Here is a 15,368-nt window from a genome sequence, read left to right as displayed (position 1 = left end):
AGAATTTCTAGTCAAGCAACAAATGAAGCCATACACAAAACACGACACCACCGGGCCTACAAGCACTGGTGGATGATAAATTTGTTAAAAAATTATAGCAAATTTCACAATAAAATTAAACGACCACCAACACCCCCCCCCCCGGCAAGGACTTATCGAGACCGAACCGATCTGCAGCGTGCAAACACGCTGGCCGGACCGGGCTGCTTCCCTCACCCCCTCCCCATCGGTGCAATCTTGAGATTTTATCGCGCGTGAAAACGGACCAATAACTTACGGTGAAGGAAGCAGTCGTGGGTTGCCTGAAGCGTGCAACACAAAAAAACGGGACCAGCCGCCCATTCACACCTTGCCTTTTTTTTCGATCGGTTTGGGCGGTGGATGAGGGCTTCGTGTTTTTTTATTCGTACTCTTTGAATTGTGGCCCATTTTTGCGCTGTCTGCCCATTACGGGTAATGGTAATAGCCCACGGCATTACCTTTTGCGCGCGGGTACTTGTTGCGCGGTTGGGGTGTGACGGTGTTTGATTTTGAAGCTTGACGGGTTTAGAATTTCGCTTCCCTTTGGGAAATCTGTGTGTTTTTTTCTCTTTTCTAGAGCAAAGAGCTTCAATATTCAACGCATTTTCCGCACCCACATATACGCACACAGACACTATATCCGAAACACTATAAAAAAAGGTTATCAAACAGTGAATGGCGTCAAGTCAGCAAATTTCCGTACGGTTCGGTGGGAGCCTTTTTACTTCATTGGAATTTCGAGTTTTTTTTCCCTCATCCATGTACGCCTTTCCGCCTTCCGGAAGTAATATCTGTGCTGTGTACCGATGTGGCCTTCGAGCTGTGTTTTCCTCGTTGCTGCAGACACACACACCGACATGCATAGCTGTGAATTGTTTGTTTACATCTGTGGGCTAGCAAACAGAGCGCGAAGCGAAGAACAAATCAACCGCCATCAACCGACCACGTGGGCACATTCGATGGATTTTTCAACCCTGCTCCCCTAGCACAGAAAACAGTGAGCACTTTTTTTCGCCATTCCTGTAGGCCGGCGACGATGATCACGTGTGATTGTGTGTGTGTGTATGTATGTGGTTGAGATTTAAATCGACAAAGGGATCTGGACCACTCACAGCTTAAAATTCGTGCTCCAGAAGGGGGATAAAAACGGTCGATTTTCCCTAATTCCTATTTGTTTATCACGAATACTGCAGATATGCCGTGAGAGAAAATTCCCAAACTTACACACAGACAGCAAGGAGGAAATGAAAAGAGAATAAAATAAAATACAAAAAAAGATCAACACACTGAACGCTTGAGCGCGTTGTTTTCGAACTGTTTCACTTGCCGTTCCTTAATTTCCGGGGCGTACAAACGAAAGCGTACCAGAGCGTGCTGTGTGCACTTCGGGAAACGTGTCTTCGGGGCCCGCTTTTCCCGAACCGCTGCTCTGCTTCGCTTGCAAGGATATGTACAACCGTTCGCTCTTCGTCGTGCTCTCTACTCTCCCGCGCGGGCAAATGAGAGAAGCTTTTCCTTTCCCAGTGGCTGGCAAAATGGGCAAAAGTCGACATTGGCGATTTTAGTCCTCGCTTGACCCTGCTCGAGTTCGGTTCGTTTCGGCAGAAAGCGGGCGTGTTCGGTTCGTTCGTCACCGTTGCGTAGCCCGCAAATCGATTACAAACGTCGTTTGTCGCCGCAATGTCCTAGTGGTACCGTAAACAAAAGAGACCTGTTTGTTTTTTACTGCAACGCTAACAGGGAAGAGGCTTTGTGGGTTAACAAAAAAAAAAAACGGGCGGATTTCCTGTGCGTCAGTGAGTGAGAATTTGCACGAAATCGAAGATATTCTGTATCTAACGTGTTTCAGTTTAGTGTGTGTGTGTGTTTTTTACGCATCTTCGTTTTCCCTCTGGTGGTTCACAGCTTTCGTTCATTGTGTTTTTCATGCGCTCGGCACGTGTTGAGATGGTTTGTTCTTGTTGGTTGTTGTTTAAATAAAGCTCCGATGGAAATGAGTGGTATCGTGAGGCCGTTCTGCCTGTAAATGGCCTCGCTAGAGATAGCTACTGCATGTCGGGCAGTGTGTAGGAAGATTGAAGGTGGTGAAAGTAACAAACAAGCTCAGCATTTATTTTAAAACAAAACTCCAACCATCGGGTCGGGTGTTTGCCGTTGCCCTTTGCCGGGGAGGTTGCCGCGAACAGTACCGTTTGGCTGTGGCGTTCGAACAGATGGAATTCCGGCACAGTGATTTATCGTCCAGCTGCCGAATGGCATAATTTATGCCTGCATCCGAAAACCTCCGGCCACGGGTTCGGGAACGACTCGATGCGCCATGCTGTGCGGGCTGTTGTGCATTTTGAAATGCTCCGGATGCACTTTTCCTCTGGGTGTGTGTGTGTATGTGGGATGAGAAAGAGTGAGTGAGACAGAGAGAGGGAGAGAGGAGAGAGGTCGTGCACCCAGTTTCCCTAGTGATGCTGTGAAATTGTTATGATGCTGTGCTAGTTGATGAGCGCTGACGAGGAAGGTGATGAGTGGTTTGAAAGAGCCATAAATCCTGTCGAACCCTGCACAGTGAAAACATACTGTGGGTGTGTGAGTGACAAGGGAAAATATGTGAATAACAGAAAAGAGGAAGTTTGGGAAAACAAAACGGCGAAGTGCAAAAATTCGTGTACAATTCGTGTACGAGATCTGTTTTTGTGTGACGTTCGAAAACGTACGATTTGACAAATCTTCTGCATCAATCTAACACAGAGCGCCAGAGCGGTTGGCTGGTTGGTGCATCTTCGATGTGCTGCTGGCAGTCATAAAGGTAATGCCATCGTACTCGGGGGAAGTGGAAAATGGGAAGAAAGGGATTAGAGCGTTGCCCTTTAATGTGTTACTGTTTTTGTGGTATTTCATTCGCTCTTTAAAGCTATACATTAAAGTGTTTCAGCAGACACTTTGGATGTAAAATATTGAATTCTTCAAAATACCTGTCTATATACGCCTCAAAGTTTTAGTAGTCGTTTGGGTATAAATAAAGGCGTTTTATGCTATCAATCTTGCGTTTGAAGCTGCTTGGTCCTTCAAACCGGATATGAAATCTATAAATTAATTAATTAGGTTGAAAGTAGTTTAGATACGGTATGTTGAAAGTTTGGAGACATTTGATTAATCTAGCTTTGATTTCAAATTAAATATAAAAAATAAAAGAATAAAATTTTATCTTATATTGCATACATTCAGGCGTATAGTATCGTCGTCGAGGACAATAATTTTAAAAGAATTTAAAGTTTTGATACCTTGTGAATTGTAAATAGTAATTTTATCTTAAAGTTTCAATTTTGAAGTTTCTAATGTTCTATAAGCACAATTCCAAATATTACATTGTTTAATAGTAAACCTTCAGGCGTCTAATGTGCAACACAAGCGTTGAGATCTAATGGTTATTGGCATCATCTGTGGATAAACTAAAAATTTATGTGTTGTATTATAAAGTATTTCCCAATATTTTGCATATAATTACAAACAAAGAAGAATAGTGAAGTCTTCCCTTCTTTCTTAAAAAGTAAAATTAAAAGCTCCCTTCAAGACACTAACCAGCAGGCCCGATTAATGTACCCATCGGTCCCGGTACACTTAGCGGAGGCAATAAAACAAACCACTTCGCTCCCGAGGCACTTTCTTTATTAGCAGCGCCACCAGGATTCCGGTTCAAGTCCCATTTATCACCACCGGTGCTCGCCACTTTAATTCTTTGCCAAAAATACTAACACCATACCTCAGCCGCCGTCCCCTGCGCTACGCTACGCCGGAAAAGGGAATTCAAAACACCGTTCCGCCACTGATTGGCGTAATCCTTTTCCGGGCCTAAACCCACGGCACGGTCCTACATTAAGTAGGACGAAATTAATTATGAACCATCCCTGTGCTTAGGAGCCGGGATGGAGCAGAGGAGGACCTGCCGCTCGTTCTAAATCGATTTTCCGATGTCATCCCAGTGCGACCCGGCGACCGAAAGCGCCGAAGCAATCGAAGCGCAATGTATAATATTATCACTCGAAAATAAGCTAATAGACACAATATCATCTTTCACCGGCGGAGGTCTTTTCGCGAGGTCTCGAAGTGGAAGTCGTGAAGGTGGGCTCAAGGGAGGTGCTCTTTCTTTTGTGGTGGCTTCGATGGGAAGCAAAGGGAAACGGGGCGAATGTTCTTAATGATTTATGCGTTCGCTCAGGCCCGGGTAAGGAGCGGAGCGTTTGCGGGTGTGCTTTGTAAGTGAGCGAAGCGACGATAAACAGAGTGTTTGATGCGGTTTTGCGCTTCGATACGCCGCAGATGAGTGGCGATAAAGTTTTCGCAAACGTGCCGACTTCCAGCTCGACATAAACAGACACACAGAGACAGAAGGGTTGGGGGAGGCGATAGGTTCTCATCCACATAAACCAACCATCCGGGGATGTGGTTCGTGGGCACACCGTTTACGTGCTGATGCTGTGTCGTGGAATGCATGGGCGGTGGGAGCCCACGATGCCACGAGCGTCATCGAAACGCTGGGATGAGTTGTTGGGATTTTGTGGCTAGTTTTCGGTAACGCGGTCGGCCCCGCGGAGGGAAGATAGAGAGGACCAATCGAAGTGAGGCATGGTAAAGGGCTTTGTTTCGGTACAAAATTTAATTAGTTTGATTGATTTTTCCGGGTAAACGTTTTCCAATCGGTTCCCACGATTAGGGATCGATCGCTAATTGAATGATAAATATCTCATAACCAGCGCTGGCGTGATTGATCACAGCAGGGATGGGCAGGGTGTTTGCAGTGTGGACAGTGCGGGTAAGCGTTGTTGGGAGTTGCCGGATTTTGTGGGATTTACTAAGGCGAATGTTGGCGAAAGTGGATGAATTGTAGCGTGAAGAACGTTAGATAAATTTCGGAAAGGGAATGTTGCAGAGATTTGAACCTTTTGTGGTGTTTAGATTTCTTTCTTACTTTGCTTCTTCTCAGTACCATACATAAAATTGGAGGAAATGGTAAAACATTAAAAGGCATAAAGGGTTTCCTACGACTTATTGGTCGGTTCCCATATTTGTTGGGCTCGGCTTACGATTTATTCATTCGTATCACATAGATTTTTAGTTCGTTCCCATAATTTATTGGTATCTTAGGATTGGATATCAATACAATTGAATAGACAAACTCAGGGAAACGCTAAAAAAATTGTGATAACACAACAAAAATATATACCAAAAAATTATGGAAACTATCCAATAAATCTTGGAAAACCCTGTAATTTTAATAAAATAGAAAAAAAGGAACAGAAAAACGACAAATTGCAGATTATTTATAAGTATTTTATGCAAAAATGTCATTATTGTAAATAAATCTTTTAAGTGTATGTTCTTTACCAACATTGTTTTTAAGTTTTATTGATAATGTTCCTTTTTAATCATGGTTGGCCGATATAATACGAAATATATTCAAATTTTGTTGTGAGAAAGGGAATAAAAAATGCATTACACAAAGTAATGAAAATGAAATGAAATTTACCTACAATTAAAGTTTTAAAACTCTTAGTTTTTGTAACAATGCTAGCTCTGAGAGGTAAAGAATACAAGAATTATGACCTATACGACAAAAGAGAACAAAGTGCAATTAAGTAGAAACCTAACAATAGATCACACATAAGGCAAAAATTCAAGAACCTTTAATGTTTAATGGTAAGCGCTCTTTTTTAGTGCTAGAGTAACGTATGAGTTATTTTTTCATATATTTTGGACATTTTGATGATTAAAAATTATAACTTTTGTACGTTTTGTTCTGAATTTTTCATCTATTTAACAATAAAGAATAGAATTATGCAAGATTCGTTATTTGCAATGTTACTTGTTTCCACAATATATTCGATTTGTGATAGCAACCAAACCAAAAAAAGGCAACCCTTCAATCTACTTCGATCAAAACTTTGTGGTTAGCTTCTGCATCCCTTCTTCCTTGCAATTTTACATTAATGCAGTGGTGCTAGGGGGCTCCAACACAATTTGCCTCTAAATGCTTCGATTACAATGTGTCAGTCCGGTGTCAGCTGCAGCGAAAACGGGACTAAATCCCAGTTTTCTATTACGCTGCAACGTTATGAACCGGGATGATCTGCAGCTGATGGAAAGGAAAAATTGACACCAACCGTCATGAACCAACAGTGTGCAGTGTGGTGCACCTAGCTACAAAGCTTTCGACAAGAAGGGAAGAGGGTGAGAGAGAGAGAGAGCGAGCTGGCGGTGGCTTTTAATTTGTTATTGAACGGAAAACAGCACCGTGCTCAAAGCGTGCTCAAAATTTAAGGATGCTTTTGACGTCATTGAAAGTGGTAGTTTGACCCAAATTAAATCTGTCAAGAAGGGGCAAAGGAAAATAGAAAAGGCACACACACACACACACACACACACGTATCCATGCACACAAACACTTAGAACGTGCTTGTGTGATTCCATTTTTGCTGCTAATCAAATGGTATCCTCTTAACCGTGGTAGCTTCAACCGGAATATTTGGCTTCATCTATACAAGATAAGGGGATACGTCGACGCTGGACAAGTACGCTCATAAGGGTACGCGAGCACTGTTTCGTAATCAATACACGTCAACGTTGGCACGTGTGCGTGTGCTCTAAAAGTCGATTCGATGGTGGCAGCGCCGACGGCTGCGAAAATGTCGACGGACGGTAATATTGATCCCTCAGCAAAAGGTTGCTGAAGAGGTTGTTTTCGGTCAAGGCTTCATCTTGAGTGGGATGGAACACAACACCCCACTGGGGGATTGTTGTAAAATTGCTTTTCCCGCCGGTGCCGGTAAGTGTCCAATTCGCCTGGGCAGGAGAACGGTGCACCGTGTTGGGCGGGTAGTTGGGTAGCCCTCTGATTTGCTGAGTGGAATTATCATTCGTACGATCTCGAGCGTGAAAGGGTCCTTTTACACACCGGCGTACTAATGGGGGGATGTGTTTGTGAGCGGTACCGGCACTAATTGGTGGAATCTCGGCTGCAGAAGCACACCGGGACAAAGCAACGAGCTACAACAAACACGCACACAGGGAGCAATTCTTGGGAAGGCCAACGTAACGAGCCAGCGAGCAATAGTTTTTCACATCGATCATCGATAGTGAAGCGTTGGTAATGCTGTTGAATGTGAGATATTTACTAGGAAGAAAAAGAGAATATATAAAATCAGCTGTACATTAAACATGGTTGCTCCGTAGTAACAGGCACGTGTGGCGTTCTAATTGGACGAAAATAAAGGATCTACTGAATCCGGTTCGAAGGACCAAAATGTTTTTTTTTTTTCGTTTAGCCTTACCTTGTAGGGAAAAACTAAGAAAAGGTTGATGACAGTTAATTCAAATCGCTTTGTCTATCTCTACATTCTGTATGATTGTTTGGTGTTACTTTATTCTAATCAGATACACCCTAAACAAAGATAACTGGAGCTTTCATGTACATGGAGGCGCCTGGCTCCCCATAACATAATATATTTATAATCGTGTTTTAAACATTACATTGGCATTCCTTTTATAACAAAACTTTGTTCATTTATTCTCATTTTAAGCTTACTAACCCTCATGATCATATTCATATTGTAATTATTTTCCCATAAAGGCCAGCCTTGATTAGCTTGATGATGTGTTTAGTGGCGGAAAGCAGAAGAACATTTTCTGAATCCTTTTCAAATCAATGCGCAAACGATCAAACATCATCTTTCCTTGTTTGTAGCAGAAAATGCTGATGGAACTTTAAACGTTCCCACTGCACCACGTAAACATACATACACACAGCGAGCGGTAATTTTCCAACAAACATCAAAAGCGATAAAGCCTATCATTACGCGCGTCACGTTGGGAGTTGCTTTCCGGCGTGCGTTGCGCGCGAACCGTAAGAAAGCAAAAGGGGGGACCGCTCCATCTTCAACGTGTCGCTAATGTGCATTCCAGTTTTCTCCCCGCATTGTAGGAACATCACAGGGGAGGGGAGCGGGAGTGTCGGGAGTGTTTTTAATTTTCCAATCTAATGACATTTTTCCCACCCAGCAACGCGCAAACGATCGCGCTAACGTTCTTTCCTCAATTTCTGTCCCATTTCAGAGCCTCCCGGATGGATGGGTGGAAGCAGTGTGTGGTGACGGGGGTGACGGTGTTGCTCGTGCTGGTAGCCACCCAGCTGCCCCCGGTCGGCTCGAACGCAACCGAAGCGCGCGGACAGCGGCCGGGTGGTCGCGACCGTTCCACCGGCTCGACCGCCATAGCGTCCCTCTCGTCGGCATCGATAGCGGCCGCCCTTGCTTCGCGCCAAGCTACAGCGGGCAGCGGAAACGGCGGAAGCAGCAGCAGCAACAGTGGCAATGCCTCGAACGGTGCTAGTAACGGTAACAACGGTGGTGGCGGCAAATGTAATATCGCCCAGTTGCGTTGTGCCAACGGGACCTGCATACCGGCGTCGAAATTCTGCGACGGCAACTTCGATTGCCTTGATAAGAGCGACGAGCCGAAAGCTTGTACAGGTAAGTGCGCTTTGATTACTTCCTTCTTTTTATTTTTTTTATTTTTTTGGGGTCTAACTTGGATAAAAGGAAGAGTCGGAAAAGGGCGACGGCGTACTTGAGAGTTATGAGTTTGAAGTGGGGGAGACCGCTCCACTCGTTTTGATTTTTATGTCACACCGTCACAGCGGGTCGGAATTTGCTTCTTCAGACCTTTTTTGTTGTTTTACTTCCCTTTCAATGAGTCTTACAAATGCCTCCACTCCTCTCTCGCGGGAATAAAGAATGCGAAAAATGGGAATGTGCAAGTCTTGCCGGGGCGGTTAATACTCCTTTGTTCCCGGGCAATGTGTTTGCAATTGAGCCTTTCCGAAATGGATGGAAACAGTTTTTTGTTTCGTCTTCTCTCTCTCTCTCTGCACAACGCAAGGCTTTTTGGTGCGCAAGGCCATCGTAAATTGTTGAATTGCTTCACGTGTCGTTTCGTTTCCATTTAGCCAACCCCGCTGGAAAACGGTAACGAGCTCTGGTGCAGTGAATCGTAGCCAATCTTTGCCTCCAAAAAAGGCCCCGCGCGTATGTTCGTCCACGAAACTTCATCAAAATTGGAAAAGAAGCTGATCCTCAGCTCAGCAAGTTGCTTGTGTGTGTGTTTGTTCTTTTTTTCACTTCTTTTATTTCATTTCTTCTCCTCCTTGCCTTACCTGGTCCCAACCACAGCACAGGAGCTGGCTTTGTTCGCGTTGTAACACGGCTCGCGTGGTTAGTGGCGCCCGGTGTAAAATGAATCACCCTGTTGCGCCGGAAGCAAATGGACGTTTGATTGTTGTTTTTCGCTCGTGTTGTTGCTTTGTCTCGGGAGCGGGCAGGTTTTTCTTTTCCTTCTGTTTTCCTGGTACTGGGCCGAAATTGTTTGCCATATAACCTCCCTGCGGCGCACGCGGGGCAGTCGCTATGCACGCAAACACACTCTCACAAGCTTTATGAAAAGCGGTGCAATTGAGCTTTTGAATTAAATTTTCGGCGCTTGATTGTCGCTCAGCGTGGGTTTTTTGTTTTGCGCGAGGCTTTCGCGGGCGGGCAATATAAAGAGGGAATAATATAAATTTCATGCAGCCATAAAAAGGCTGCACGGGCCGTGCCCGCTTTTGGCACAGTAGACCTCAACGAAGGGTTCAATTTTCTTTTTAGCTTTCGGCTCTGAGCAATTTGTTTGAAGAAAATGTTTGGAATAGAAGTTAAATGACTTATTTAATTGGTTAAAATGTTATGTTATTAGACATGTGGCCAAGACAGCGACCAAATGGTGCAAAAATGGTATCGTGTTTAGGAAATTAACTATAATTTGTGGCTGAAAAAACAAATTTTGATTATAGTTGTATTAAAAACTATTGTTTAGCTGCCGAAAAACTTCAATTAAATTTTGGCTCTTGAGTATCAATTTTTGACGGTGCGCATCAATGTTTTGCTCCAACTCACCTAATTTGTTTCTTCAGTCAACAATTTTAGACTCTTTCAATAATCATAATAAATTTAAAATATATTTGAACAAATTCAAGATAACTAGAATTTTACCAATGCCCTAAAAATCCTAACGTATTGGAATCGTGTTAGACTTGTAAAAAATGACACAATGTATTTTTTGTTGATTTCTCGATGTTTATCGCGTAATAAAACAGTTTTGAATTAATTATGCATTTATTTGGAAAAATGATAATTTATATGCAGTGTGCAACAGTTGACAAATTGCACAATTACCTCCTAGCGCTATCCAGTTTGTTGTATAATTAAGGATGTATGTGCTCTTTTTGTATAAAAACAAATGGCATGCAGTAAAATAAAGAGGCTTATTGACTTTATCCCTTTAATAAAAGGCATTATTTCAACTTTCTTAAAAATATAATTGTATTAGAAATAAATCTTTTTCAAAACATGCATTTTGTAGCATTACAAGCTCTCCTTAACTCTAACGCAACCACTATTTCTGGCACTCTGCGGGACAGTCGTCTTCTTCGCAGATTTCGCAAACATTCTGCTTGTCCATTTCGTACATTTTGATGGCGTTCTTATCTATAAGAATAGCTCAAAAGCATAGAATGTTATATTTTACTTGGCAATATCACAACTAATTTCTATCAGCTACTTACTTGTATCATAATAGTCATACACAACCACATACGCAGGGCGCTTCAGTGCTACCTTAAAGCGTATGTACGCGGTCACGGTGAAACAGTTCCTCACGTTGCTCATATTTTTGTAGTATACAACGACGCTTGCGCCACCGTAACGAATCTCGAAATGCTGTGAAAAATTGTAAGACAAATTGATCAACTATCTGGTAAATGCTATCCAAATTAATTAATACTCCTACATCAATCGGATTCACCGTCGTCTGCTCGCTGATCGGATTGTGATCGACAACGTAACCGCTCGGTAACGTCACCTCGATCAGTACCATGTTTGATCGACTTTCAGACACGGTGGGGATGATGCTGGCACACACCTTCAGCCTCAGCTCGTGGTCGGAGCTAGTTTTCTGTTTCTGTAAGTCTAGCTGGAATCGATTCTCGAAGTTCGTGAGATTCAAGCTGTATTGATAAATTACCTCCAGCAATCCAGCCCCAATACCCATTACTGTGATTTCGATCTTCCTTTCGCCTTGCGGTGTGGTAATGTTTTGTATCATATTGCTGTATTTATCAAAACGCAACAATCGCGTACTCTGCTTGTACTTTAGCTGTACCGTATAGTCATTCCGGGATGGAGATATCTTGTTTGTCATCCTGGACAGTGCTTTGAGACGCAAATAGGTATTTTCTTGGCCAGTAACACTGTCTATTTCGCTCCTCTGTTTCACTAGCCAACGCATTATTGGCAAAGCTTCTAGCAACTTGTTGGCCATCACATGCGATAGCAGAGCAAAAGACGTTGCCTCTACGCTGTTCGACGTGTTCCAATATCGTTCCGCTCCATTATTTGTGATGGTTGACACATCGATCAGCTTTTCGAACGCAGCGTCCTTTAGCCTGTGCCCATACAACATCATCGCATAGGTCACTATCGCCAAATCATTTGCACTTGTGATTAAATCCAATTGATCGCTCAGAAAACTCATTCCCTTTTCTATAACCACAGCGTGCTGCACTTTGGCGCTTTCATTTTCCAGCATGACTGCCAACACATACGACGTTAGTGCTACGTCACTGCGTTTATAGTGCAGATCGGTATCGGTTTCTTTGAAACTTCCGGAATGGTGTTGTTGTGAGGCCAGCCAGTCAAATGCTTTCTCACGTTTAAGTCTATCAGTGAAGTATATATATTTGGCTGCATCTTGCAATGCATTTACTAGAAATGCAGTATCAAATACCTTATTCCGCCATGAACCATTGGATTTGATGCATTTCTGTAGATGCACATTAATTAAAAATCTATTTACATTATCGTTGGATTCATATGGATGTGTTGACCCAATGGCTACCAGGTATTCATGAACAACGAAATGAAGCATGTCTTTTATGCTTTCGCTACATCCACTAATATCTGCGCGAATATTGTCCAAGTTTTCCTGAACGGTGATCAGTAAGTTAGCTGTGGGAAAAATTCAATGTCGCGTTCATTGTGTTGACTATGGTGTGCGCATTACTCACGATTGACTCTGAGTTCGAACTTAACCGATCCTTTGTTGGCCTTTTTATCGATGCTTGGGTTCACCATAAACGTTTGATTCTGGTATGTGTCCATAAAAAATCCGAACGATTCCACTCTTGACTGTACCAAGCTTTCTGGCACGACCCGTATCACTTTCTCCAGAGCATCTGTCGCAATTCCATTGGATATAGAGGCTTTCACACGAACCATCATCTCACCGAGCTTCTTTGCTTTCACCAGGAATGAAATCGGCTTCCCCACCTTCGGTAGAACGTGAACCGATTTGGTGTAGTTTACATCTAGAACCAAACAGTGAAGTTAAGTATTTTATTGTCATTATTCCCTTTGATACCTACTTGCAATCGAACGTCCTATGATCTCCATCTCGTTGTTCTCATTATATAGCGTCACGTCAACGGTGTGTCCTTCTTGAAGGTTACTGATAAGAATAAATTGAATCTCGCTCGCTTCATCTCGCTTGATTGAATATGGCAAGCATTCCAAGATAAAAAACGGCTGGACCGTTGTGAACTCGATCGGTTTCTTAATGATACCCAACCCGTACACGGGATCGATTGAGAAGCCCGTCAGATACCAGGAAGTCGTAGTATCCGGTACAACCTCTATCAGATTGAGTCTACCGGAACTTCCAATTGTCACATTTTTCCAAAGCCATGATTCCAGAAACTGTCTCCTGACCACCGTTTGCTCCATCTGCTGTCCACTGCGCTCTGATTTATGATTGGAATTTTCAAACAAAATGTCATCCAGAGTCTTTGCAAACAGTCCCATGCTCTTTAAAAAAATCATTCATTCTAATGAAAATCTCAATAGATATCTTATGCTGGAATCGTTACACTTACATGCATCTGGTCATAATCATTTTCTGCGATTGTATGGAACCCGTCAAACACCTTTAAGAAGTCTTCCCAGAACAGGTTGTGGTTCTTGTTGAACATCAGCAAGGCTTTGTCATACGCAGCCAACCCAACGTACGCTCCTGGGCGTCCAGACATTCTCAGCTCGATTTGTCGTCCCGGCTTGATCTTATACTCGTCAATGCTTAAATCAAACTGTTTCCACACAACATGAATAAGTGTTACTTTAAGCAACGTTACAATTGCAATTGCTTACATTATTGCGAAACTCTTGGAAATCAAGATCCATGCAGTCATACACCACAGTGCGGCCCACTACGGTAGCGATGAGAATTTTCGCCTTCGGAATAATCTTTTCCGTTGCGTTCAGTTGCAGGTGGTAAGTCATTTCTTTATTAAGCCTTATGAAACCTGCATCGATGATGTTGCCCTTTGACACGACATAGTACACGAAGAAAGTCGTGCGCTCCGTGCACGTCACCATGAATCGCACCAGTTTGTACAGTTTGATGCTAGAAGGAATTCAATTATTGTATACACCTAACATTCAACATAACTAAAATCCTTAACTGATACTCACGATGATTTCAGCTCCAATTTGATGTAAGCATTCGTGTAGGATTCTTCTTTATACATTGTTTCCTCGAAGATCAATCCATTTTGATCATTTAAAAACTAAAAATGAGTAAAAATTCAAGAGCTTGAGCTTGAATGAGACAACAAATTTGCAGCACTTACGCTAACATCTATCGATTTGATACCCTCACTTGGTTGCAGCTCGAGCTTGACCAATCCATCGTTATCACTCGTGACTGTCGTTCCGAATCCTATACCGGATACCTCCACTTTGCCGGTAATGCCTGTGGCTGGCGTTCCGTCATGGTGTGTAAACTGAAGCACACACTTAAACGGGAGTCCAGGGTGAAAATGTGGATTCCCTTTGATCAACTGTACACGGTACGCATGCTTGTATATCGTTATTTGTGACTGTTTGACCACCGTACGATCTATGAAGAGATATTTCTTATTTAATCACTGTTAGCAACGGTATCTCGAACATTCTTACTTGTGTAGTGCTCGATGAACGTCACCTTCACTCGCACATCCTGCTGATCTACGTACATTTCAAAATTATCAAAAAACAGCAGCTCTACTTGACCCGTTCCATACACAGTCAGTTCTTTCTTCTGATCTATCATATCGTCGTCTAGGTACAGCTCCACCTTGGCCACTCCTTGCACAGGTTTTCCAAAGTAATCGTTCGCTTCGCTCTCAAGCTCTTCTCCCTCCACCTGCACCAAGATATTCCAGATTCCGAGTATAGGAGTAGGTGCTATCTGCAGATCGCCCTCAAACACACCGGCATACAGTTTTGCCGAGGACCATTTGCGAATCACATTGCGCTGAGGATCTTCTATAGTCACATGAACCGACTTGACCCTCGCCGGTGGCTTTAGCTCCGTGTCCAGCACGATCACACGGAAGTTCACCTTATCTCCCGGATTGAAGATTGGTTTGTCAATTTGTATCAGCCCCGCTACAGATTTTTTTAGATACAGCAGCTCTGTCTCCATGTGAAAGTTAAAGCCTTGTCGTCCATCGATAGTAATTTTGTAGTTTCCAGATGACAGATTATCCGGAATCTGCAAAAGCACTTTTTTTTTAGTTGTAAGCCTTGTAGCTTTCAAACACTCTTCTTACGCTAAAACTGATCATTCGGATAGAATTACGTTGCACGTCGATCATCCTGGTAACATTCAGAACGCTTAAACCATTATCAATTTGACCTTCAAGCGTCACCATCAAGTCCATCTTGCTTGGTTTTTTATAAAAGTTGCTGATCGTAAGTGTGTAGTTCTGGTTGTCCCGGATATATTTTGGACCCACGAAAAGAAGACTTGAACAAGACGTAGTTTCCAAATTATTTCAAATTGGATCAATTTGCACAGGACTTCCACCACGTTGGTTCTTACCCATTAGCAGCACCTATGAAGACTATTACTGTTAATATTCGTGAACTTATAAACTGCCACATGGTTGGTTTGGACGTTGTGTGATCACGCGTCTTATTCGGATGCCGTCCACGATTGAACTGAATTATGGACCGTTTGTATTCCTATGAGTGGAGCTGTATTGTTGTTATTAGGATTGGGGGATTTCCCGCTCGCAAATTATATCTCGTGGATAATCCGCTTGGCAAGAGTATCTTATTTTTGTGTCTTTCGTTACCCCTGGCCCATACTTTGCAGGAGGGCCCCTTCGCGCTACGCACTCTCACTCCATTATCCCATTTCATGACCAAACGCTCCCACTATCGAAGTGTTGA

General features: G+C 43.0%; 1 protein-coding gene across 3 annotated transcripts in view; it reads left to right on the top strand.

The window, feature by feature from the left end:
• Window positions 1–15,368, top strand: part of LOC120900919 — a 286,191-nt gene that overhangs the window by 220,474 nt on the left and 50,349 nt on the right. For 2 of the 3 annotated variants that reach the window (XR_005739262.1, XM_040308521.1), the window contains exon 3: window positions 8,122–8,537. Coding sequence is in view for 2 of the 3 variants with exons in the window: in XM_040308521.1 (XP_040164455.1) it covers window positions 8,132–8,537 (406 nt within the window). In the remaining variant the exon portion in view is untranslated. Of the gene's footprint in view, window positions 1–1,603; window positions 2,822–8,121; window positions 8,538–15,368 lie in introns of those variants that run through there. The other variant, XM_040308522.1, reaches the window with a different exon arrangement.

The sequence above is a fragment of the Anopheles arabiensis genome, chromosome 3 (genome assembly GCF_016920715.1).
Source record: "Anopheles arabiensis isolate DONGOLA chromosome 3, AaraD3, whole genome shotgun sequence".
NCBI classification, from domain to species: Eukaryota; Metazoa; Arthropoda; class Insecta; order Diptera; family Culicidae; genus Anopheles; species Anopheles arabiensis.
The sequence above is the reverse complement of the archived record's forward strand: the minus strand, read 5'-3'. Positions and strand labels throughout refer to the sequence as shown.